Source organism: Cetorhinus maximus, chromosome 6 (genome assembly GCF_964194155.1).
Source record: "Cetorhinus maximus chromosome 6, sCetMax3.hap1.1, whole genome shotgun sequence".
In the NCBI taxonomy this organism is placed as follows: Eukaryota; Metazoa; Chordata; class Chondrichthyes; order Lamniformes; family Cetorhinidae; genus Cetorhinus; species Cetorhinus maximus.
In genome coordinates, this window is record NC_135884.1 from 112,309,733 (window position 1) to 112,337,221 (window position 27,489).

The 27,489-nt window shown below is 42.1% G+C and overlaps 2 protein-coding genes across 3 annotated transcripts in view; one reads left to right on the forward strand and one right to left on the reverse strand.

Moving 5' to 3' along the window:
* Positions 1–5,093, forward strand: part of brd7 (bromodomain containing 7) — a 46,257-nt gene extending 41,164 nt beyond the window's left edge. For both annotated transcript variants that reach the window (XM_078544300.1, XM_078544301.1), the window contains 4 exons: positions 786–888; positions 2,397–2,540; positions 3,496–3,639; positions 4,865–5,093. In XM_078544300.1, the coding sequence (XP_078400426.1) occupies positions 786–888; positions 2,397–2,540; positions 3,496–3,639; positions 4,865–4,968 (495 nt within the window). In that variant the 3' untranslated portion in view covers positions 4,969–5,093. The remainder of the gene's footprint in view (positions 1–785; positions 889–2,396; positions 2,541–3,495; positions 3,640–4,864) is intronic.
* Positions 5,094–9,841: 4,748 nt separating this feature from the next.
* The window catches only part of adcy7 (adenylate cyclase 7), a 165,141-nt gene continuing 147,493 nt past the window's right edge, over positions 9,842–27,489 (reverse strand). The window contains exons 20-26 of the mRNA XM_078544302.1: positions 23,779–23,872; positions 23,532–23,690; positions 19,230–19,376; positions 19,012–19,119; positions 16,310–16,424; positions 15,799–15,923; positions 9,842–11,659 (exon numbers count right to left, since the gene is read on the reverse strand). Coding sequence (XP_078400428.1) covers positions 11,528–11,659; positions 15,799–15,923; positions 16,310–16,424; positions 19,012–19,119; positions 19,230–19,376; positions 23,532–23,690; positions 23,779–23,872 — 880 coding nt within the window. The 3' untranslated portion in view covers positions 9,842–11,527. The remainder of the gene's footprint in view (positions 11,660–15,798; positions 15,924–16,309; positions 16,425–19,011; positions 19,120–19,229; positions 19,377–23,531; positions 23,691–23,778; positions 23,873–27,489) is intronic.

Here is a 27,489-nt window from a genome sequence, read left to right on the forward strand (position 1 = left end):
TTGCCTGACCTGTTGGATAAGGTAGATATACTGCCAGCAGGAGTGCGCACCAGCAACATTTAAAGGGCAGAATGATTAATGATTAAGCTTCTGCAAGACCCATTTTGATTTTTGAATGCCCCGGAGCTGAGCTTGCATGGTGCTGCACTCACATGGCGCAATATGGGGCTGACCAGCAGGAAGGGCCTCAGGCTGTAGATTTCCCCCCAACCCTGGCCGCTGGCATCTCTCGACCCACCCTTCCCAGCCCAGTTGGCCTCACTTATCAACACAGTTTGCCAGTCCCATGGAAATAGAGGCCCAATATAGGGGACATTTCAGCTTCACCATTTAGATACAGGGATTGTACTTTGCGCAAAATTTCTAGGCCTGAGAGTTTAAAGATCCCCTTTTCTCCGTACTTATAAATGAGCAGATCCAGTCAGTGAGACGGGGTGGTTACAGTGCAAAATAGAAGACAGTGCGTGGTCAGTGGAACTGTTATGAAGGACTGGCTGGTTTGAATGTGGGCCATAAACTGAAAACACCGACGGCATTGAAATGCTGGAATGGGTAGCAGCATCCAGGCTTGTCCTCCTCCAGTATTGTCTGCTGTATTGAATTGAACAACTGCAAAGTGGAGTCATGAAAATACATTTTTACATTTGTTTGTAAAAAGCAGATTCTGCCATGAATCTAAGGTTAACTATCACCAGTTGTAGTACTTCACACACAGTTGACTCCATATTAAGAATAAAATGCAGGCAGAATTTCTTATGTGTCACATCTCCATTTGTTTCATCTAGATTGCACCAGCTGGGTCTCCTCGGCCCTCGGAATCAGGCTTTGGCCGTATTGACACCTTTGCTTCTCTACAGTCAGTAATAAATGGGGGGCCTGAATCAGAAGGTATGGAACCTCTTGAGAACAGCTTTGAAGTTACACTGAAACTACAGCAAAGAAACAAGGCATTCTGCTTGTTGGTCTGTGGCAATGCTTTATACTGTACGCAAGTCTCCCTCTCTGCCTGTATTGCCTTCTCTTCCCTATGTATGTATCATCTCCCCTTAAATGCATCAATGCTATCTGCTCAAGCACTCTGAATGGCAATGAGCTCCACTTTACCATCTCTCTCTATGTAAAGAAATTATTTCTAAATCCGTTATTTGATGTACTGTTGTTTATCTTTATGTCCAATTACTCTGGATTCATGCAAAAGTGGAAGTAGGTTCTCCAGATCTATCCCATTTCTTTACTCTATACCATTTAGTTTCTTAGCTTCTAAGGAATAAGTGATCTCCTTATTCTTCCTATCAAAATGAATCACATCAGACTTTGCTATGTTGAATTGCATTTACCATTTATCTGCACACACTGCAAGCCTGTTTATGCCTTCCTATATTTTGGTTCAGTCCTCTACATTATTAACTATATCCCCAAAGCCCTACCAAATTTGTTATCATTAGCTAATTTATATTATGCCACCAAGTCATTTATATTTAAGGTGAACAACAATGATGGGAGCTCAGGTCCCTGTCAATCACCATTTCCCACTTTCTGTTCGTCTGAGAAATTTCTATCAACTCATGCCCTCGTTCCTGTTTTGTAGCCGTCTTTCAATCTATTCTTCTAGCTGGTGCCTGACTGCACAAGCTCTGACCTTTGTCATGAGTCTTAGACTGACACCTATTTTAGAATTTGTTTCTAATCCATTACTAATTAAAGAGAGGTACATTAAAATTTAACTCACTGTATGCTTAGATGCTTGAATGTTGTGTTTTTTTTTATTAGAACTGTTTGAAAATTGATCTACTTTATATTGAAAACTGTAGGTCAGGTCTCGCCCCGAATCTGCCTAAATCCACATGACTTAATTTTAGGTAAACATGCACCATGGGCTAATTTAGAGGAGACAGTTTAAACTTCTGCAAGATGAACAGCCACATCTGGCTCATTTCCTGCCACACCTGCAACTTTGAATTGCTGTACAGCAGTGAATGAATTTCTCTTTACTCCCTTCCTTGCATAAAAATAACTTAAAAAGCTACTTAATCATGCAATGGCTGATATGTTCAGCGAAGCAAATTACACATATCCACCCTCCCAACCCCACCATGAAGCTAATAGAAAAATTTGAGCAGCTCCACTTGGTTTAACTTCTGAAAGATGGCACCTCTGCCACTTCTGCAGTACTGCAGTGTCAGCTTGGATTTTTGTGCTCAAGCCTCTGGTGTGGGACATGAATCCACTACCTTCTGACTCAAAGTGCTGCCAACTGGGCCACAGCTGACACATATCATCTAAATGTCCTTTTGTAGTGCTGCAAGAAATGAGCATAAGTGTGATGCTGATCAGCTGATGATGAATAGACTTCATACATTTGTTATAGTTTCCTTAATTCCCTTACTGGTTTTCAGAGTGTGGGATGTTTCAGAAGAAGCTGGATGAAACTACTAAGCTATTACAAGATCTTCAGCAAGCACAGAATGAGCGTTTCAGTACCAGACCCCCATCGGCCATGCTCTGCCTGTTGGGACCTTCTATTCGAGAGTTGCTAATTGGTACGTTGAATATCTATTATGACCAATACACAAACACCGCTTTAGCTACAGGAAGGGTTTACTGCACCTGCTAACATCATGGCATTTACTTTCTTAGTGTTAAATCGAGAAATCTTTGAAATCTGTTTCTTCCCATCTCTTCTGAATTAATTATCTTAGTTTAAGCAGTTGGTTTTGATTGTTCTCTGTTCCAGATTTGAGTTTGTAACCTTAACATTACAATGTGTGTCTTCCTCCAAAGAATATATCTTGGATTTTAACTATTTAATTATTATTTGTTTTATGTATTGGTGGCTTGTCTAATTGTTGGTTAAATGAATGAATTAAATAAATATTATGTCTGAAGTTGGCTTTACAAAAACAAATGTTGCAGATTGGGGGAAAAAAAGCAATGAAAGCCCTCAAACAGCTCTTGGATTTCAAAACTTAAACTGAATTATGCTTACGATCTTTAATATATTTTTTGTGTGTTAATTGTTTTAAAGTGTAATTGAAAAATAGACAGCAATTACTGGTGTACAAGAAAAGATAAATGTGAACAGTCTGGAATATGTGCCTGCTAAAAGAATGATTTAAAAACTCTAGGAAAGAATAGCCTTCAGCATACCAAACAAAGAAGGGTACTCTGATGTAAGCTATGACTTTTTATATTTTTAATCTTGGTTATTATTAAACTCAACCCCAGTATTTAACTAAAGTGAAATGTCAATTTCAATCGGGGATAGCATGTAAAGATGCAGGATGAAACTATCAGAACTTAAATTGACATTTTAAATGTTGATCTTGCACTCTCGCAAAACTTGGGATAAAGTCTTGCCAATGACTGCCCACTTAATTTTCACCTCAGTGCGGCAGTTCAACCACTATGCTGCAATTATAGTCATTCGGCCTATTAAACCCAGAGCTTTTCTAGCTCCTGCAGCCATTGACAGCATTTTTAAATTTGTTTGTTCAGCTGAAAAGGTAACTGGAAACCTGAAAGAATTGGCAAGCCGAGTAGCTCCTGGAGATATCACGAGTGTCGTTGGAATTCGCAAGGCTATGGGAATTACAATTCCTTTGGAAATGATGGACAGCTGTTCACCAGATTCATTATCTGGTGAGTAATAGGAAGAATGAATTGGTAAAGTTTAAATCATGCATTATAAAATGAAAGAGATTGAAAGTACAGATGTAAATACAACTGCAATGTAGAAAGAGAATTAACAAGTGTGCAAATAGTCCTGCCGTTTTAGGGAGGTGCTTTCGATGTTATCTGTTACATTAATTTTTTTAAACAGCCTGGAGTAGTTTTTATATTGAGGTTATTCCTATTTTTCCTATCTTGAGTATTTGAGATCCTGAATTAATAGTCACCTGGCTCTCAAAGGCTTACTTGGGTGGGGGGGTTCTGGTGAGGAAGCCCTCTTACATTTCTCTTCCCTTCTTTACTGAGAGCGCTGATTCATGCTTTAGTACAGTTGGTGGGTGCTGGAGCCCTTGGGCACCTCGCCAAGTGACTTTTTCATTTGAGAGCCTGGATATCAACTGTCGGTAAACAATTTGACCATTATAGGCATCACAACTCCTTGTATCTTTGCCCAATACTCATATTCACTTTTTTGGGAAGAGATACTGTCAGCGGTAGGAACTCAAACTAATAATGCTTGTGAGGGGCACAGAGGCCACTACCACACTGCGATCTGCTAGCTCACCATAAATCAGTACTGTAGTCGACAGCTCATTTAGCAGCCAAAACCCTTTTAAAAAATAAAATGAACTGAATTCTATCTGGAGTATGTTGCTATGTCTTTAAATCTTAAACAGTAAATATGAAGCTATCATTTAATTAAATGTTATCTAATTGGTGAAGTGGACTGTGGGTTACTGCACCTTCCAGCATGAGGGATTGTGTAATTTTCTAGATTAAATGTTGCCCTTCTCTGCTGCTCACTGTGGAAAACTAAAAATGTGAAGTAGGAGAACGAATCACAGGCTCATAGGCCACAAGGATGACGTCCCATCTATGGGGGTGACCATCTTTATACCAACCAGTAGGGTGGTTACTCCTATATGGCGGGAGAGATTTTATGAGCTCGCAGAACCCATACAAGGAACGTGAAAGAGGAACGGACACAACTATCCTGCAGGAGATCAACCCAGAATTCAGAACCTGAGTTCTGTTCACTGGGACTGTCTCGAAACCTGCACTTTCTGCCTCATTAATAGATAACTTGTCATCTACAAATTCTATAATTGTACACATTCTGATCAGTCTTGTAATTTCCTTTCCAGCAAACAATTTAATGTGTTTATAACAGTGACTATAAACTTACTATTAACAGGCTCCAGGAATAGCAACCCTGTGGAGGAGATGGAAATTGCAGAGTTGCCACAGCCTGAACAAGTCATTAGCTTCAGTGAAGATCCAGTTGCTATTGTTACATGAAATGTCAGACTATTAAGTAGGAAGAATGTGTCTCATCTCAAAGGATATAAATCAATAGTGGTAAACAATTTTATATGAAATTTTGTACTGTAAAGTGTGTATAATAAATGTGGGGTTTTTTTAAACACTTTTGTACTAAATTGTATTTTTTTTGCCCTGAATGTTAGGATTTTTAAAAATGATATTGCATATGTTTACCAATAAGTAGATCACCTTTTAGAAATGTTCACTTCCAGAGAAAATGACCAAAAGCAAGAATGCAAAGTCTCTTTGGAACAGCTGTGCTTATTCATATAACGCAACTCTAATCCAGTTTGAGGCTGCAGTGCCCTTTGCATTAAATTATCTCCCTGCCTCATGGTCACATAACTCATTAGGATCCTTGCTCCCTCCCCCTTCCCAATATAGGACCCATTACTGTGTCCAAATAAGATGAACTGAAAATCTAAACTCTATTTTTATAATGTGTGTACTTGCAATAAAACCGGTGAGATCACCACTACCGGAACCACAAATCATTTTACACAGCTATAATAACATCCATAGGCAGATTAATTGATCCTAGAAATGGACAATGTTGTACACCATGTGCAGTGGGCTCTTGATGAATGAAGTAACCTCGTGGAAGATATCACAGATCCGTCCTGGAAATCACAATGTGAATATTGTTGGAAAGGGAGATATGTTGCCAAAGCTTTTTGTCTTGCACTCAGGACAAATGCAAGAATGTCAAATTTCAAACAATAACAACAATTTATACTACAGGAGAAAATAGTGTTGATTAGTTGGTGTGGTTGATGCCTCGACCAATAAGAGTTAACTTACCAATCAATTTTCCTTAAACAAATCTGTGCTGGCTTTCCTTAATTAACCCACATTTACCCTAGTGACTATTAATTTAGTCCCGAATCTTTGTTTCCCCACCAGAGGTTAAACTGACTGGCCTGTAGCTAATCAAACAGCTATTTATGCATTTGTAGAAAAAACAGAATTTGTATAGTTTCTAATCTTGGTGAGGCTAGATATACATACACATAATAGGAACCTCAGAGGAACAAATTTATTTATTTTAAAGACACGGTTCTTGAATTTTCTTGAATGAGCTATCGGCCCATACCCCGACCATGCGCTGGGAACCACCCCTCTGCCCCCCAGGAGATACCCAGGTAAGGATTGCCTGGGAAGTTCAAACTTCCGTTGGGCAATTACCCTGCAATCAGAACCGTCCAAAAGTACAATATAAATCGCAAACTTCAGATGGTTCCGACTATCTTACAGTAATAGTTACCCAGGAAAAGTTAGCAGAATTGAAACCACTTCTAACTCCTGGGTAACTATAATACACCACCCCCCACCCCACCATGACCCCTCATGGAACTGCCCCCTGACCCCCTCCCCCACCGTCTGCCCCCCAAGCCACCTGAACCCCACCCACCCACTGACAACACCATGACCTTCCAACCCCTCCAACTGACCACCCACCTGACCCCACACCCCAGAACACCCAACCCCTGCCCCATCCTCCCCCAATCATATCCACTTACCTTACACACAACTTATCCTCGGCTTCTGAAAGTGACTTGGACCTTTAAACTTAACTGCCATAAAAAAGGGAGCGTGGCTTCCTTACCTCCGACTCTCCAGTTCTAGACATACGGCGCCAGGAACACGCTGTAGTAGACAGTTCTCACCTTGCCAGAGTCGGAATGTCGGGCAAGAAAGGAGCAGCTGGAATTCCAGGTCAGAAACTAGAACTTCAGGCCCATTACTGTTGCACCCAAACTGCCTGCGAATGGTCTATTGAGGGAGAGACATGAACTTCCTGGGTGCTAGCTTACATTTTTAGTTGTGCAGTCACTGGATCTGTGAGAAACAGATGTAAGCAGCTGAACTATCTGGAAACTTCTTTACAGTCTTTAAAAAGACAGTTCAGCCTGACCTCTTCAGAAGACGAGGGATCAAACACAAGCTCTTTCACTTCACTAATAAAAAAAAATTGCTCAGGCATGCACTAAAATTATTGCATTGTATGGAATTATGGATAGTAGGAAATGCTGCCAAGCTATCCAACAACTACTTCACTCATTCAGACCTCCACGCCCTCCTGAAGGCAAATGATATGGGTAAAGACAAGCTGAGTGGGACAGGAAGGGACAGAGTTTAACGGTAATAGTGCGTGTGAGTAAGGCCCATGCAGGGAAAAGTAATAAAATAAAATTGAAGTCAGAGCGTTGTTGACGCTCATTTTTGAACATATTTATGGCTGGTTCAGTTAAATTTCTGGTCAATGGTAATCCTCAGTATGTTGATCATGGGGCATTCAGTGATAGTAATGCTATTGAATGTCAAGGGGAGATGGTTAGATTCTCTCTTGTTGGAGATGATCATGGCCTAGCACTTGTCTGGCATGAATGTCAAATAAGACCAAATGTCTGAGGTAGAAGTTATCTGGAAGTTTAAACAGCGTAATGGCACAGAAGTCCTCAGATCCAATTACCGGAAGTTCAGTACCCATTATGTACTGCTTCAATTTCTTAAAGAAACCAATCGCTATATTGGTGAATTGCACACTGAACGAAACTTCTATGGTTTTATGATTAAAATTGATTCTCCTCCAAGGTACACACCATCCTATCACAGTCGCTGCGTATAAAATTCTGGAGCTCCCTCCCTGCCAGCACTGTGGGTGCACCTACACCATAGGGATTGCAGAGGTTCAAGCAGGCAGTTCACCACCACCTTTTCAACGGCAATTAGGAATGGGCAATAAATGTTGGCATAGCCAGTGACACCCACATCCCATGAATGTATAAAAAAGGTATTAATTGTGTGATCACAATTTATATGAACTTACGAGGCCTTGCCTACCAACATTAACTGCACTGTTGAAATGGTGGCAGATGGGAACACGTTGGAAATGGAGCAGTTATGTAATCTGCAGGGACTTCAACCGATTGGCCACTCCATTCCCAATGGGTCAGAAAAAAGTATAAGTTGCCCATATTGTCTTTCTCACAGGACCAAAATAGCGGAGAAGATTTTTAATACGGGGAAAGATTCTGGATAGAAATAAAGTTGAGAAACAGAAATTATAGTAATACTTATCCATTACAATGTGATATTCCAATTGGATTAGTTACCTTTGGTATGGTTTAAAGGAATATCAAACTTGAGTTTAACAGAAGGTTCTAACTCGCACCAAGTCCCACCACCCCTATGCTCACTAATCTACATTGGCTCTTCATTAAACAATGCCGCAATACTTCCTCACACCCTGCTTCCAGTAAGGACTCCATTCCATTCTTCCAGTTTCTTTGCCTTCATATCATTGGTTCAGATGATGCTACCTTTCACAATGGCACTTCCAACATGTCTTCCTTCTTCCTCAGCCGAGGATTCCTTTCGCTGTGGTTGACAGGGCCCTCAACCATGTCTGACTCATTTCCTGTACTTCTGCCCTCACCCCTTCCTCTCACTCCCAGAACCACAAAAGGCCACCTATTGTCCCCACTTTCCATCCCACCAGCCTCCATATTCAAAGGATCATCCACCGCCATTCCTGCCACCTCAAGCATGACACCACCACCAAACACATCTTCCCTTCCCCTCCATTGCCAGCATTTCAAAGGGACTTTTCCTTTCGCAACACCTTGGTCCACTCCTCTTTCACCCACAACACCTCATTCCCTTCTCACCACGCCTTCACAGGCAAATGCAGGAAGTGTAATACCTGCCCCTTTATCACCTCTCGCTTCACTGCCCAAGGCCCCAAACACTCCTCCAAAGGAAAGCAGTGATTTACTTGTGCTTCTTTCAATTTAGTTTACCGTATTCCACTGCTCACAATGCAGTCTCGTCTACACTGGAAACACCAAATGCAGACTGGGTGACCACTTTGCAGAATACCTCCGCTCAGTCTGCAAGGATGACCCTGACTTTTTGGTTGCTTACCATTTCAATTCACCATCTTGCTCTCATGTTCACATTTCTGTCCTCTGCCTGCTAGCATGTTCCAGTGAAGCCCAGCGTAAGTTGGAGGAACAGCACCTCATCTTCTGATTAGGCTCTTTACAGCCTTCTGGACTCAACATTGAGTTCAACAACTTCAGACCATGAACTGTGTCCTCCATTTTGAATTATTCTTTGCCGAGTGCCAATCTGTATCTTGTTTCTGTTTTCAGGCTGAGCTGACCTTTATTCTGCTATTAAGACCCACTCTGGATCTATCCTTTGTTTCTTTACTACAGCCATTACCACTCCCTTTGCATTTTGTTCCATGACATCTCTGGTATTTAATCTCCCCTGCTCTCTAACCCATCCCTGATCTTCCCTTTTGTTCCACTTGACCCTCCCTCCTGTTTCAACAACATAAAACCAAAACATTTCTACCTCTCTTCAGTTCTGAAGAAGTCATATAGGACTTGAAATGTTAACTCTGTTTCTCTCCCCACAGACGCTGCCAGACCTGCTGAGATTTTCCAGCATTTGTTTTTATTTCAGATCTCCAGCACCTGCAGTAATTTGCTTTTATTTATATTAAAATATTCATCCTGGTTCTTAAATCCCTCCATGGCCACACGCCTTCCTATCTCTGTAACCTCCTACAAATTATGTCCCTAAACCCCTCCACCTCTCTTTCTCCCTTTAAGATGTTCCTTAAAACTCACCTCTTTGGCCAGCTGCCCTAAAATCCTCTTATGTGGCTTGGTATCAAATTTTGTTTGATATTGCTCCTGTGAAGCCCTGTTTTACTAAGTTAAAGTCACTATATAAATATATGTTTTGAATATTTTATGTTTAAACAGAATTAGAGTCGGTTAATCTTTATCCAAAATTCTATTGAACTACTGTTGGGTACAAATAACTTAGACAATTTATACCATTCATGATATAATTTATTGTAACCTATTTGCTTCAAAATTACTAGAAAGAAAACATTTTTTGTTTCAATACTTCACTAGCATTCAGAAATGTGCATATTTCATCAGCTATAAACAACCTATGACATGACACAGCTTTCCAAAGAGGAAGGTTTTCCCTTTTTTCTGTCGATAGTAGAAAAATATTAACAAATTCATAAAGTTTTGTTCTCTATCCCTAAAGCAGCGTGTGCTTTACTAGTCTTGTTTAGGTCCAACTCATTAACCACAGTATCAATTCAGTTGAGATTTCCATTTAGTCCACATAAAATCGTAAATAATGAAATGGTGTTAAAATGCAGGGTAATAAAGCACTTAAGTTGAAGATACTGTTCTCAAAATCTACAATTTAAAAAATATACAGTGCTTATCAGTTTAAAGCTCTTCCTCAACAAATAAGTAAAAAAAAAACTATCTGTGGCACAGCAACAAAAGAGAAAGACTGTACCAGACTTGTGGAGTACCATGATTGGGTCAAGTATATTTTAGTACCTGCAGCTGCTTAATAGTTAAGACAGCTGTGATGTACAGTAATTCAGAATCATGCTTAAATAATACATTTTTTAAAACCCATGTCTCCACTCTAAAGCTGAATAATTACATATATAAAGAAGAAAATCAATTCTACGGTTAACAGATCACAAATTATGTTAAATTCTAGAATACTGTTTCAGTCATGAAACGATTTTAGATACCAATGCTGGTAAAGAAATTACACAGTAATTAAGTGAGAGAGCAACATTGCACTAACATCAAGAGCTGATGGAGAGTTATTTGAATAGCTTGCTGTTTTTGAATGCTGGGAGACATTTTCTTTTAAAGCATGACATCAATTTAAGACACAGCAACATTATGAAAGTGTAACTTATGGTAGAGTAGTTTTGCTTAGCAACCAAGTCTCTGGTGACCTTTAGCAACACAGCTGAAGCTATAGTCATTGGTAAATAAGATTTGAAATTGAATATAGGTGAGGACAGCCTTGAATTTTGTAGTAAGCACTGTAGTATCCACTTATTGTGACAGCACAGTTTAAAGCAGTCAAAACTCTTAAAACTACTTAAAGTGAACGCAAATGAGCAGGTTTTATATGAAGTAACCACTGTGCTGATCAGTCAGGTGTAATCCTGTTGACCATGCATTTGTTCATTTTCAAAGTCCAAAAAGTATACGGATGTTTTCTCATTGCTAATGACATTTATAGTTTCCTGAACAATCTATCTCTATAATATATTGTCAAATTATAATTCAGCCCTAAAACATACACATTACAAAGAACTACTGTACAACATACATAAAATTGGAATGGTACTGTATATAATTTCAAAGCTTAACCCTTGTACTATAAGCTATAATACAGGGGACAGAGGAATATGATTATTTTCACCGAACAGAAACAAGCATGCAGCTCGCAACAGTGCAGTCATAAACAAATTTTTACTCCAGCATTTTAAATAAAAAAAGTCATCTCAGTTCCACTCATGTGTTTTTCAATTTCATATTTTCAAAATATAACTTTTTTGCTGTCACTTTATTTTATATAAATGCCAACTATGTTTTGGCAAACAATCTTTTAAGTGGATTGAAAATATTGCTTCTTGATGTTGCTGCTGTTGCAACTGCATAAATAGTCTGTTTTGGATTCAGTGCGGCTTGGTAATGTCTGTGCACAGAAAGTAAGTCTGTAGATCCCCTTTGCCTTTCACACTGATAAGTCCTCGAGATTCACAAGAATAACCTAGTCGTCGCAAAACATTGCAGGTTTCTTCTGTCACCTAAAATTATAAAATAACAATATTAATTCCCAACTATTTTGGCATCTTTCTCTAGTTTCTCTCCATTCTTCCCTCGCGCCATTTCTAACCTCATCTTGCCATGAGATTCACCTCCTGCTCCCTTGATCCTATTGTCATCAACTTCCCTTCCTGGCCTCCATGTTAGCTGATATTGTTAATGGCTCCTACCCCTTCAAATCTGCCATCATCACTTCCTCCCCTCTTCAAACTACACATCCTTGTCCCCTCTCTCCTTGCAAATTAAATGTATCAATGCAAGTTGTTGATGATTTTGTTGCATAGAATGATTTTAGTCCTACCTTCATGTCAAAAGTTAGAGTTATTATATTATTAAAGTATCAGACATGTAACATACCAGTTTGAAGACATGTTAAATTTCCTAAGCATAAAAGGGGAAGTTAGAAGGGATTATCTTTCCCATATAAAGGATTATTAGGATATGAAAGAATTAATTCCATATATGATCATTGAAGCTGAATCAATTGGAGCATTAGATAAAAACTTGAATAAGTAGTTACTGACTAGAAGTGGGGAATAAGATTAAAATGGCTGGTTCCAGTGAGATCTTAATAACCTGAAATGTCTATGATAGACAATATTCCAATTATATACATGTATTGTATAAAGACTAATTTATGCAATGATAATGTGATGAAAGACCGTGAAAGTGGTGACATGACTACAAATCACATAAGTAACTATCATCTTTGAATATGTCCCTTATTGGACAGCTGTCCTACATTCATAACAACTTTCTAACATCATATAGTTTTGTTTTCTCATCAGTGCTATGTTTCTGCTGTCTGATATTGTTAAGTGATGGGGTACGATACAAAAAACTATCAGTCCACATTGGGATTTTGATGTCTCCCAACTAGAATTAAACTGGAATGGTTCTTGGATGGCTTGCAGGACCATTTTCATTCCACAAGCAGCACCACTGTGCAGTGAAAACTGCATCGATGATCTCAGAATCTTTACAGCACAGGGGGCCATTCAGCCCACCGAGTCTGCACTGGCTGTCTGAAAGAGCATTCTACCTAGTCCCAACTCCCTTGCCTTCTCCCTGTAACCTTGCACATTCTCTCTTTTCAAATAGCAATCCAATTCCCTTTTGAATACCTTGATCGAACCTGCCTCCACCACCCTCTCAGGAAGTTCGTTCTAGACTCCAACCACCCTCTATCTCAGGTTTGTCCAATCCACGGCCCGCGGACAGCACTGCCCCTCTCTGTGGCCTCGGAGCAATTGAAAATGCCGCTAAGGCAGGTCAGTGAGTTTTAAGATTTCTGCAGGGCACTGCTCCTCCAATCACAGCCTGCTTTTCTCCGGCATTTGCTGCTGATAGGGTCACTATTGAACCTATCAGCAGTTAACATGGGAGAGAAACAGGGTATGATTGGAGGAGCAGCAAACACCAGCAACTGTGAGTATGTGGAGATAGAGAGAGAGACACTCCGGTAGAGCACGGGGCCTCCGCTCACCATACTTTCCTGTGACTCTGGCTGCTTTCCCCCGACTCCTGGTGCTTTCACCCAGCACTGGTCGCTTTCCCCCAGTCCTACCTGCTTTCTCCCTGCTTCCCCGCGCACCCCCTCGCTTCTCCCCACATTCTTCCAGTTCATTCCGCTTCCCCCCCCAGTTCTCCCCACTTTCCCCTGGCTCTCCCCGTGTTTCCCCAGCTCTCCCGTATTCCCTCAGCCCTCCCCATGTTCCCCCAGCTCTCAGTACTCCCCTCAGTGGGCACCTGCATTTGGGCGCTGCTAGGCCTCAGGCCTTGCTCAGGTCACTCTTCCGCTCTACCCTCACCAACATCAACCCCCGCCCCCCACCCTCCCCCACCCAATGCAGTGAGTGAGGGTGAGTAAGTGAATGTGTGGGTGGGTGAGTGAGTGAGTATGAGGGTGAGTGAGTGAGTGTGAACATGAGGGTGGGTGAGTTAGTGATTGTGAGGGAGGGAGTGAGAGGGTGAGAGTGAGTAGGAAGAGTGGGTGAGAGGGTGAGTGAGGGTGGGCAGTTTACACACAATGTCTCTGAATCATGCAGTAGGTGGATTTTCAACTAAGATTGTCTTTTACAGCATGATCTAATTTGTCTTGGCAAAACTTGAGCATTAAACACCCGTCCATATGGAGTACTGACATCATTTTTAATACATCCAATCCAAATACCTGACTGACCTAATGTTTACTGATATTACCCACCCAAATACAGAACTGATTATTCTTATAATGTTAATTGTGTGTGTGTGTGTGTGTGTGTGTGCTTGCATGAGGGGTGAGAGTGTGTGTGAGGGGTGAGAGTGTGTGGGGAGGTGTGAGAGAGAAAGCGACAGTGAGTGAGAGTGTGTGTGTGTGTGAGAGGTATGATTCTGTGGGGGGAGGTGTGTGTGTCTGTGTGTGTGTGGGGGGTATGTCAGCGTATGCATGTGGTGGCTGTGTGTGTATGTGTGTGATGACAGTGTGTGTCTATGTGGGATGGGTTTGTGTGGGGTGTGTGTGAGAGGTGAGTATGTCTGTGCGTGGGGTGAGTGTGTGTGAGGGATGAGCGTGTGTGTGGGAGTGAGGGGGTTTGTGTGTGGGGAGGCGAGTGTATATGTGTGTGAGGGTGAGTGTGTGTGAGGGGCGAGTGTGTGGGCGTGGGGGCGAGTGTGTGTGTGTCTGAGGGGTGAGTGTGTGTGTGGGGTGTGAGTGTGTGGGGGCGAGTGTGTGTGTCTGAGGGGTGAGTGTGTGTGCGTATGTGTGTGTATATGTGTGTGTGTGTGGGGGGTGAGTGTGTGTGTGAGAGAGTGAGAGATTTTTTTTGCTCAGCAAGTTGTTTCTTTTCATACATCAGCTTTTATTTTGAAATTCATGTTTAATGTTGTGCCAAACCTTATCTTTCTGAAATATGCTCATCGGCCCTGAGTGTGAGGAAAATTTAAATGTGCCCCCCACCCCCCCGCCCCATACAAAAAGGTTGGACAAGGCTGGTCTACCTGGTAGAATAACAATTTGCAAAGCAACTCAATTTTCCTATTTTTGGATTTCCTCAAATTGTGATCATCTTCGTTCTATCCCCATCAATAATTGAACAAGCCTAAAGAATTTAATGGTGCTCAAAGTCATGTTATAACTAATCTTCAAATCGTTCTGTCTCACTGACTAAGTTGTATAAATTGTTAGAGTTGTCCAGCATTCATTGTCACAAAGTTGAGTTTTTAAAAGATAATGGATTTCATTTCAGACATAGCTTACCATAATCAAATATGGTAAACACTTATTTGTGTCCTACTGTTACTATGATTGGAATTTTACACACCCTAACCGAGAGTGGGCAGGCACTTGGGGGTGGAAGAGTGCAAAATTGGGTGCGATGGCAGGGATGTGTCAGCATGTGGCAAACCTGCCAGAGAAACCCTAACAGCCTGTCCCCAATGGAGGCCCCCACTCCACCCACCCCCCCACCCCCCCCACCCACAGCGGAAAGGGCCGTCCCTGTTCGAAATCCCCCCCAACCCCTGTCTCCCGACTGCACCTCCTCCCCACCCCATTGGGGCATATCCAACTTACCTTCCTGCCTGGCCTCCCACATGGGGACCGGCTGCAGTCCCAGCAGTGGTCACCGCTCCCAGTGGCACTGCTGTGACTGGAGAGCTCTTGGAGATGGGACATCCTTCCACATGGGCTCAGAAGCCATGAACTCAGGCAATTAACTGCCTGATGACTGCAAAACCTGGATGTGGCTTCCAGGTCTGAGAGATGGGCTCGTTCCTGAATTTTCAGCCAGTGGGCGGAACCACCATCTCCACATAAAATCCAGCCCTATATTTCCAAAATAAACTATGATCTCAAGTAATTAAATCAATAATTTTTTTTTTAAACTTAAAAATGAAGTATATAAAAATAGTGAGCTGAGCCATTTTCAGATTTAAACTCAATGATTTAATAATATTTTACATTAACCCAAACTTAACATTGAATTATGTCTTTAAATGTTTAGAGTGTAATCACATATTAATGGGTACTGGGGGGAAAGATACTGTTTTCTAGACGACACCCAAATGACTTTTAAATTTTACGCACAATACTCTAAATCTGTTTCTAATCAAGCTTACAGGGGAAATAGGAAATCTTCACCTGGATTTTGCCAAGTTCACCAGTGCTCTCCATTCTGCTAGCAACATTAACAGCATTCCCCCATATATCATACTGAGGCTTCTGTGCTCCAATGACACCAGCAATCACAGGTCCATGGTTTATGCCTGTTAAGAACAAAAATGGATACTAAGTAATGACCAGACATACAACTTGATTTTATAATGGAATCTGGAAGGACACGATTTATAGTTTTGTTAGGCAGTCGTTTTAAAATTTGGATAATTATTGCGGACAATGGATTGTACTGATATAGTCCTCCTGAAAGACACTTCAAATTTCTATGATGGGGAATAAGCAGTTGAATTACGCTGTCACCAATATGAAAATATTCTAGTTAGAGAACAACAACATATTTCTATGTTGTCTGTCCTAAGCATAAGTTTCTTTTTGCATCAACTTTGCAAAGAGGGCAACTTGCAATCCTTTTTTTTTTTTAAGTACAGCTAATTAAGAATTTGTAATTCTCCCAGAATTATGGAATATAACTAACCAATACGCAGCTTAAAATTATTGAAAGAATGTCTGTTGATGCCATCCAGTTTACTCATTAACGCAGTGGCAAACTCCACCATGATGCCAATGTGAGCACAAGGCTTTTCACTATCCTGTCAAAAGAATAAAGCAAATGCACTATTAAACATGCAGAAATAAGAAGCAAATATTCAACCACAGAACATCATAATCCAAAGGCACTGAATACTTGTAATAAAGGTCACATTTCAAATTACTGCACCAAGAACCAGCGAGTTCCTAGCTATGACTACAAATGTAAAATGAAATTTTTATTTAAAACATTTATATAAAATATCCCTTGCGGACTCAATAGGGTACATGCATCTTAGTTTCAAAACTAATTATTTATCACATCAAGTATGTCAACTTATTCCGAATTTATACTGAAAGTAATTAATAGAAAGAAAAGCAGAAAATGACAGAAATGTGCAACAGGTTCTTCAGTGGACTTGAGTTATCATATCTTTCAGGTGCTGATCAACCAACCACCTTTTCAGGTTTTATTTAAGTTTCCCAACATTCGATTTTTTTTAATGAATAATTAGCATTGAAGTAATGTTGGGCAATTTGATAGGGCCTTATTTTCACCTTAGAGGCACATCACTCAAGTCGGCACACCCACCTTGGTTAGTAGGGGGGAGGCGGTGGGGAGGTTGGGAGGATGTGGAACAGAGTTGGGCCTGCCCTTGCAGGACACAGGTCAGATGCGGCCACGTGGGCTGCCAAGTGCCGAGGCAGGCTGGTTAAAAGGCTCACCTTGGTTCTCTGGGATTTTGTTCCAGTGGTGTTATTAAATATTAGGCCCTCTAGCCCTCACTCCTCATACTTACACCACTCCCCATGCCTCGTTCATGCCAAGTCATGCCAACCCATGCTCCCCATCCACCTCCAATGGCCCCTCATACCCTCAATGCCAACTCATGACCTCCCCCCCCACTCATCCTCATAACCCCTATGCCAACTTAGCGCAAACTCATGACAACCCATAACCTCACCCACCATCCTTGGACGTTACACCTTCCATGTCAGCTCACCCATATCCACCATGGGAAGAACTCACGACCCATGCAGAGATGAAATATAATAAAGTTCTAAGTATCTTTCACAGATTTCACTATATAAAAACACTTTCATTCATGAAATTGTTTCAAGCTCCTCTCCAAGCCACATACCATCCTGACTTGGAACTACGTCACTGTTCCTTCACTGTCGCTGGGTCAAAATCCCGGAACTCCCTTCCTAACAGCACTGTGGGTGTTCCTACAACACATGAACTGCAGCGGTTCAAAAAGGCAGCTCACCATCACCTTCTCAATGGCAATTGGGGATGGGCAATAAATGCTGGTCTAGCCAGCGACACCTGCATTCCACGAAGGAATAACAGAAAAATTGATTTAAATATTCAATAAATTGAAATCCCCTTAAGTACTTAATCCCTTACAAAAACACACATTTGCATTCATAACCCCACATCAAAGATATTTTATCCTTTAATCCCCTTTTGGAGCTGTCCATGAAACTGTGAATTTATAGCCCCCCCCCCAGTGATAATGACACATTGTGGAAGTAGTCAAGCAGTAATGATGTTATAATGATAGCACTTAGGGTTACGTTAACAAACATCCATTGAAACTGCTAGAACAGATTTTATTTTATTCTCACGGACTCATGCAGGCAGACTTTTTCAAAATTTAAAGTGCAGGGGATTTAAACAACTTGACAGTTCTACATAAATGCTTGTGAAGGACAGATAAGTTATGTCTTCACCAAAAAGTTGTGGAACACACACTGTGGGTTGAGGCCATCCCTGGAGCGAAAATTGGATCTGCTTGTCCTGTGCAATGAGTTTAAATAGCCCAGCTGATTCGTATTCACGTACGTTTCACACCTTGCCCCCTTTCCCCTACCAGCAAAAATGGGATCTGGAGGAAAATGGGGTGGGACTTCCAGCTCCAGGTCCCATTCGCCATTTTTAAAGACCCCCGTAATCTCCCTGACTTAGTGAAAAACTCAGTGTTTATATTGAGGTTACTTCACTTAAAGGATAACTGGAGAACATTTAGTACAGGTAAAAAATACGCTTACCATCTGACTACCATTAGTTTTGAAGCTAGAAAAAATGCTTATTCACAATCTGCACATGAAATATTTTGTTATGTGAATGATCTAGGTATCCTTGTATGTTAACATCAAAATAACAATTCACAGGTTAAAGGAAGCTTAACATTAAATTGTTTTCCCTGAAGAAGTTATGTAAAAGAAGTGCATTAAATGAACACAAATAAACAAGGGCTCAAAATAAAATTTCCTGGAGCCTATTATTTTTCAAGCAACTATTACTGTCAGTACACTCTTATTTACAATAATAAGTCTAATCAGAATTCAGGAGAATCTGATTAGGAACTGAACGTGGAGTGCTGGGACGCTGAGTTGTAGCCCTATGAACCATTTACATGTTTTTAAAAAAGTTTAAGAACTAATTAGCATTTTGTTAAGTCGAAAAATTCCTGCAAAAACAAATCCCTGAAGTCATAATAAAACGGTATTTTTGTTCCCCATGCACAATTATAGATAAAATAGCAAATAAATTGCCAAGAATCTAAACAAACTGTTTAAATCTGTGACAGGATCTCAAGAGAAAAAGGCTATGCTGGTGATATCAGTGCTACCCAGGATTACCTGTTTATTTTCTTGACCCGTGCCAATACTAAGACCTGCAGCAGCCATGTAGGTGCTCCCAATAGTTTTTATCTTTTCAACGCCACTGAATTTCGGTTTTGACAAAAGCTGCAAAAGAAGTGTATAATGTAGCAAATGTATAAAAAAACATGTTTTGCACAGAGTGGACACAAATCATTTAAACTCCAGTAAAAGTCTTGCTAAAAAAATAAACTTACCTCATCAAAATCCGCTATTATTTCATTTAATAATCTCAGGCACTCGAGTCCTTCTTTGTTTACATCGCATTCTGTGTAAAATTCTTTGAAATCAGGAATTGATGCAAACATGATACAAACACAGTCATAAGACTGATGATACAAATCCTGCACAAGAAAACATGAAAAAATAAAAAGGTTTCCTCATATCAATAAAGCACATGTTTAGAAAAGGTTAAATAACAACCAACATGTTTACACATATTATGCAGCCTAGAATATTTTTTTCCAGGTGTTTCCTTTTCTTTCCCCTTTTCTCATGAATACATGCTGGGTTGTAGTAGCATGGGATTCAGTTCCTTCTGGTAACTCATCCAAGTTTAGATCCATATAGTGCATCAGGATATTCAAGCTCTACGATCGTCACTAATAATAAGCAAATCTTATTTCAAATGCTACACTGTACTTGGCAGCATCTCCATCATCCATGTCAGGCATTTTCCTTCATCTGTCCAAGGTGTTACAATCCTGTTGTGGAGCATTAACATTTAAAGCAGAAATCCAAACTCCCAGCAATTAACCGACAGAACTATGCCACAAAAATTTCACGTTTTTAAACTAAAGCCAACGTTATTGTGTATAAAGAGAAGTTAAACAAAGCAAGCACCACTAACGTAACCCTATAGCTTATAAAGACTTATGCTATAAATTCAGTCCTACTTTTTACATCCCCCTCAAGGGATCCCTTATCTTACGAAATTGTGAAGGTTCATTCATTTTCCTGGGACCAACCGAAAGATATGCCACAGCCCTCCAGAATTCACTTTCATTCCCCTCAGCATTCCATCTATCCTCCAAGGTTAAGATTCTACAGGCGTCCTTCCAGTAGCTTTTCTGACTACGCGACCCTCCACCCTTTCTTCACAGACATCATGACTGTGGATGCTTCAGCTCCTTGTTTGGGTTGCCGGCAGATACTCAGCTACGTTCCCACAGTTTTCCAAACTAACTTGCTGACTGCTTTCTGCCACAAGGCTCTGTGAGGAGCCTTCTACTACCCACAAGCCAAAGTAAATCTTCCAGCTGCTTTTCCCTCACAAAACTCAAACTGAGTTTAAGCCCCACCCACATTCCACATGATGAACAATGAAGTTAGTATTTTCTCTGCTTGAAGGGGAGGCCTAACTGACTATCATCCCCTGCTTGCTCTCTCAATCCAGTGAGATGCAGGCTACACCGAAGCAAAGCCTCAACTGCCTCTGTCTGTTCCCCAAACTGAACTGCTTGTTTCTGTCAAAAACAAAAAGAAAACACAAAGCACACAAAACAAAACATTAAACAATAGAACCTTCCAAACAAGGTTCCACCCAGAATCACTACCTCTCTGGCATCGTGGCATGCTTTGGGATGGTTCAAACAGAAATGAAAATAAATTATTTTAACTTCAACACAGCTCTTTGATTCTGTAACCCATATGAATAATTTATGTTGCTAATGGAGTTTTATGACCCCGTCTCCCAAAATTGCTGGCACTGTTAAGGGACTCTCCGGTTTTACTTTCTTTTGATCTGGAAACCGCACACATAATTTAAATCTTTCATTCCAATAAGCGTAGATCTTTTGGCTCCATTACAAGCTCAGAGATGGGTCATTCATTGTTGAAGCTTTACAATTTTACCTTTGAACTTTTAAGATAAACATGTGTTAGCTTTTAACTCCAAGCTTGGTGGAAGTGCATTCCCTTTGAGATGCCTATCTACTTTTTAACCAGATGGCCCCATTTATCTACAGTTAAAACATTGATTCCTAAAACTAAAAGTTATATTCTAAAATATATGAATTATTTTCTTGATATTGACAACTATGGGGATGATCAATTTGCCAATGAAGTATATCAAGTAGTATGGTAAGAAATTCCTCACCTTATGGCTAACATTTCACTTTCATTATGTATAGAACATTGTTTTCTTAATGTCAGCAGTGAGGTAGCTAGTGATGGTGATGCTCTTTAAGGGCAACCGATTTGGAACAGATGGAAGTAACTGGGTGTTTTCCCACCTTCTAAAAACTCTGGTTCAGGAGTAAAATGGGAAGTTAATAGAATAGACCTGAAAAAAAAACTAGGGCAAATTTTCAACTTGCCACATGGTGTTGTGAAATGACTGCCTGTTAAAAACTGCCTGATGTTCATTTCTTAAACCTATCCCACCGTGTATTTCTGCTCGTGCAGTGTTCTAATTGAACTCCAAGTTTACTGTTAATGTGCTACAACATTTTTCAGCACACCAATTCCAAACATGTAAAAACCTACCAATTTGGCACACATAAATGAAGCTTGCACAAGTAATAAGACCAAAAAGTAGTTAGGCTAATTTGTGATGTCTTCTCTGAATCTAAAAGAATCACTTTCAAAAATCTAACTCAATATTCATTTTCTCTTTTAGCGTCAATCAGCGACAGCCCATGCGAATTGTCCTGATGAGTGCAAGACAAAAAGCTTCGACAGCATGTGTCTCTTTTTCAGCAATACAAATACGAAATTGTGCAAACTCCCCAATGCACAAGACCGACCTTGTGATTGACATTTCGGAAGGACAGGAAGAAAGGAAAAGGAGCTGGGGTGGCTCTGTTGGAAATGGATGAAATCAGTTCAGTTTAAAGAAACAATCTTGCTCCAGAGGGTCAAAATGCAGAATCAGTTCGAGATAGCAAAGAAATAGCAAAGTTACTGGTGGGAATGTTTTATAGGCCCCCTGATAGTAGCTACACTATAGGACAGAGTATATATCAAGAAAAAATGGGGGCTTGCAAGAAAGGTACTGCCATAATTGTGGCAGATTTTAATCTTCATATGGATTGGACGAATCAAATTGGCAAAAGTAGCCTGTGGATGAGTTCATAGAGTGTATTAGGGACAGTACTTGGAACAATACATTCTGAAACCAAACAGAGAACAGGCTACTTTAGATCTGGTAATGTGTAATGAGACATGATTAATTAATGACCTCAGAGTAAAGGATCCTCTAGGCAAGAATGATCATAGAAAAGCAGAATATTATTTAAATGGAGAGAGACTGCAGAAAGCTACAGAGGGATCTGGGCATCCTTGTACATAAATCGCAAAATGTTAGCATGTCGGTATAGCAAGTAATTAAAAAGGCAAATGAAATGTTGAGTTTTGTTGCAAGGAGAATGGAGCATGAAAGTAAGGAAATCAGCCTAGTGAACCATCTCTGAACTACAGGGCATTGGTGAGACTGCACCAAGAGGACTGTGAACAGTTTTGGTCTCCTTACTTAAGAAGGGATATACTTGCATTGGAAGCAGTTCAGAGATGGTTCACTAAGCTGATTCCTAGGTTCAAGGGGTTGTCTTACGAGGAAAGGTTGAGTAGGTTGGGCCTAAACTCATTGGAGTTTAGAAGAATGAGAGGTGATCTTATTGAAACATATAAGATTCTGAGGAGACTTGAAAGAGTAGATGCTGAGAGGATGTTTCCTCACATGGGGGAATCAAGAATGAGGAGGATTTTCTTCTCTCAGCGGGTCATTAGTGTTTGGAATTCTCTTCCCCAGTGAACAGTGGAGGCTGGGTCACTGAATACATTCAAGGCTGAGTTAGGTGGATTTTCGATCAACAAGGGAGTCAAGGATTATGGGGAGCAGGCTGGAAAATGCAGTCAAAGCCACAATGAGATCAGCAATGGTCTTATTGAATGGTGGAGCAGGCTTGATGGGCTGAATGGCCTACTCCTGCTCCTGTTTCTTATAATCTTTTGTGATGTACCTCCTCCCCACTCTGTGCTATCCACATGCATCACGATCAAAGCAGTAGAGATTCTAAATAAAAATTGTAAAAGTGAAACTCAGTTCTAAATGCTGGAATTATGTGGCAGGCCTGTTAATATCTGCTATAGATTATCAGGTTAATAGTTCAGATGGATCCTGTCTTCTTCACTCCCAAGATGGTACCACTTTGATACAAGTGCTTACGCTATCTTGCCGGATACGATAGTATAATCTCCATAGGAACAGAAGGTATTTCAGTTACAGAGATCAACACTTATATGCACGTGAAAGAATAATCTGGCACTTGCTATCACCGGAGAGATACTTGTTCTAGAGATAACTAATCCTTAGTTGAACTGTAAGTATGCAGTTGGATGATTTCTTCAGCAAAGTATTACTGCCAACAACTAAACACTCCCTCACATATGTTGTTCATCATTTTGATCTTCATGCAGTAGGACTGGGTATAAAAAACTGTTTGGGCAATGATTAATCTGGCACTGGCAAATATTGGATGGGTACAAGTAATCCATACCTCATTCTTTTTATTTTCACCAATGAAGTGTTCAGCAACATGTCTTGGCAACACGTTTTCCAATAACAAGCGATTGAGGTTCTCCATCGTCTCGATTTCTTCCCTCTCTTTTTTAAATTTATTCTTCCATAGAAAGTCTAGTCGACAGCAATATTCATTCTGCAAATTAAATATAAGCTGTTTTTGCCAGCCATTGATTTAATTGGAGGAAAACGTTACATATTTCAGCACTGCAATTTTGTTATACCTGTTTTGCTAAAAACAGTAGAGTGAATCCAAATAGGAGGAGGTAAAAGCTACCCATAATCTTGGGGTTTTTCACAGGAGTTGGGCTGCCACTGCTGAAAAATTAAAAGTACAAAATGAGTTGTTGCTAATTAAATGAAATATTATGTTTTAAATTCAGGAATGATAAAGATACTTCTATGACTATTTGATAAAGGTATCACCATCATACAATAAACACAAGCAAAATGATATTGCACACTTTTACAGAATAAGTTTTACATCATTTGTACAATGTGAGTTGTGCAACTAATCCTATTTCACAAGTGCACAGGAAACAAATATTTTCACCACTGACAGTTGGACGGGCACACAAATACAGGTATCTCCGCAGGCCTCCTTCAGACTAAAATGCACTGGCAGTTTAATTTGGCAGGATAGTGATTTTATTTGATTCCTGATTCCCAAAGAGCACAGTGGCACAACAAAGGGTGGGATCATCCCAGGTTTGCACTAAGTGTGGTAGTGGGCAGATAAAAGAACATTTTTCCCGCCAGCTGTAATGGCTGCTTTTCATGCCGTATCGTCCCAATCCCGCCTCATTAATCATGCATTTCCTGGAAACACGCTGTTTCGATGGCGGGCAGGCTCTCATTCGCCCTCCATGCCATCACCTCACCGCTTCACGTGTCGGTGCAGACTCGATGGGCCGAAGGGCCTCTTCTGCACTGTGTGATTCTGTGACTGCAGCCCCCGGTTTAATGACATCCCTCGAGAGTCTTTTGGATGCAGTGGAGGCTCGCCGTGATGTCCTCTACCCCTGCTCTGGCTGGAGGAGGGCAGCAATATCACTAATCCAGCATGGGAGACAGTGGCAGCGGTGGTCAGCGCTAACGCCCTGCAAAAGAGGACAGTCACCCAGTGCCGAAAAAGGATGAATGGTCTCATCTGTTCTGCCAGGGTAAGTCACTCTTCTCATCACTCTCAACTCACGCACTCACATCACAGGGATTCACACCTCAAGGGACAACACCACTAACCCTCACACACACCCTCACATCTCCATCAGACTCATACCCCCTTGAGCTGGCTTCCTCATCCCATCCATGGCTCCGCTCTCTACACAAACATTCCACACAGTGCCATGTGTCCTGCTCACACTCTCTCCATCTGTTTTCATGCAGGAGAAGCTGGCTCACAACAGCAGGGAGAGGTCGCAGGGCGGGGGTGGAGCGGCCCACATTAGGCCCCTCACTCACTTTGAGGACTGTGCCATCGCGCTGACTGATGAGGATGTGGACATGCTGACAGTGAGGTCGGCGGCGAACACCCTCGTGAGGATCCTGCACCACATCATCCCTACCTCAACATAACTGTGAGTGCTCTCTCTCCTGCTTTTGACTCTGCTGCCATGCACTAATTATCTCTACTTTGGTTCACAGGGAGCTCTGCCAAGTGACCGACACCCTCAGCCAGCCAGTCCCTCAGCTCCATCCACGTCCTAACCTCCAGCTAAGAGGACACCTCATCCATTGAAGAACTGGAAATAAGCAGCCTGGAAGACCTGTCACAGCGCTTACCCACACTCTCCACCAATGCATAGGCACACACCTCAGTGGGACCTAGATCTAGAGCAGGCTCGGGTTCACAATCTGGGGGTCACCGCACAGACACATGTCCGCAGCTGGAGGAAGCCGGTTCAGCCAAGCTCCCCGGCACTCGGAAGACTGCTGGGGAAAAGGCACTTGTGAGGTCCGACTCAGATGACGAGCCTCTGGATTCCACCTTCCAACTCATCCTGGAGAGTCAGCTGAAGGCAGGGGAACATCACACAGAGCTGTTAGAAGCCCTCAACAGAGTGGCACGAGTCGGAGGAGTGCGTCCGCCTGCTCACTGATGAAGTATTGCCCACATGTGCACATATGGAGGTCTCCATGGGGAGCATGGCGAATGCCATGGAGACTCTGGTCCAGCAGAACACGGAGATACGTGCAGACTTGCACTCCATTGCTTTCCTGCAGTGGCAACACGAGAGGGAAACGGGGCATGTCAACGTCCCCCCAGGCACATCATTCCCTCAAAGAGTCAGACTGGGGCCCTCAGGCACCCAAAAAGACAAGGAGTGGCAGCTGGACACCCCTGGGACATCCACTCAGGAATCTCAGAGGTTGTCCTCTCCCTTTGAGTCCCCTTTGCCTGTGACCCCCCTCAACCTCACCCTCTGTCACCGCAGAGGGAGCAGCTGGCCCACAGGAGGACAACCAAAGCAAGCCAAGGCCCCCAAGGCCTTGACTCTCCAGAGGATCCATGCCAAAGTTATCAGAGGCAACAGGGCCAACCATTGCACAGGCTGGCTCCACCCCTGCTGCAGATGTCAAGGCAGCACCTAGAAGTCAAAAGTTCAAAAGTTAAGAAATTCTGATCACATTGGTTGCATGGGTGAACACATTTTGTAACTTTGTCAATCTGGAAATATATGCACTTTCACTGAATAATGTGTAATGTTGCTTTTCAACTTCATTGACAGGCTTCGTGAGTCCTCCCACTGCGTACCAACCCCCCCTCCCCAGCAGTCCAGCTGCACACAGCTGGCCTATGAGTGATTCTGGAGGGAGAAGTGTGTGTATGGCAGGGCCTTTTGGAGCCTCGTGCTCTCCCACATGCGCGGATCCTTCCTGTGTCACACTCATCTCACTGTCCTGAGCATTTTCAATGCTGCCTGCTAGGGTTCGCTTTCAGTTGTCCATCTGAGTTGACCTGCGTCTCCGCCCACCTACTGATCACACTCCCATGCAGCACCTGTGCCCATCCAACACGACTCTCATTTCATTTTTGATTTGGCAAGGTCCTGCTATGTTTTTTCCTGTGCTCCCCCGTCCTTTCCCCTCCCCCGACTGAGTCGGCCCTCCCCCAGTCAGCTATTTCCTTTCCCCCATCACTGTCAACACCCCTGGCATCACCTTCCGCCTCTCCTCCATGACCTACCAGCCACAACCCTTTTCTTTCGGGGATGTCCAGGTAAACGTGCACGTTCCCTCCCTTCTTGAAAATCCCATCCCCAATCCACATTAACATGCCCCACCTCCTCCTTCCCACCCCCAGGGTCCGTGCCTGGCTCTGAGTCCCCACCAACCACCCTCGCCACCCCTTCTACTGATCCTGTTACACCCTCACCCTCCCACACTACTGCCTCACTCTGCCTTCAGTCATTCTCACCATTCCCTCGAACCATGCCCACTCTCAGTTCGCTCCCCAGGAGGCAGTCATGTGCTCATCAGACCCCTCCCTTGCATTTTCACCTGGATATCCCCCCTCTTCCCCCCTTGGAACTCCTTCCCCCACTCCCCTCCCCCCCCCAGACTATCCCCCCACTTAGTCTCCTCCTTCCTGACTCCCTCAGACACCCTTATTTCTTCCTTCAGCCTCCGGACTCCTTTCCCTCTCCGCACTCTCCCCCCGAACTCCTTCCCTTACACCTTCCTACCCCTAACACCCACCTCCCCAGTTGCAGGCTTCTCCCAATTACCCCTTCCTCCCCCCGTAGTCCCTCTCTTCTTCCAACCACAACCCCCACCCCCCGACACCTGCGTTCCCCCCTCCCAACCTCACCACTCCCGACACCTCTTCTTCTCCCTGTCGATCCTGGACATTGCTCCACCACCCTCTAGTACATCTTCCTCTCCCAAACTCAGCTGGACCTTCCTTTCCACCCCCTTGACGATCAACTTTTGTG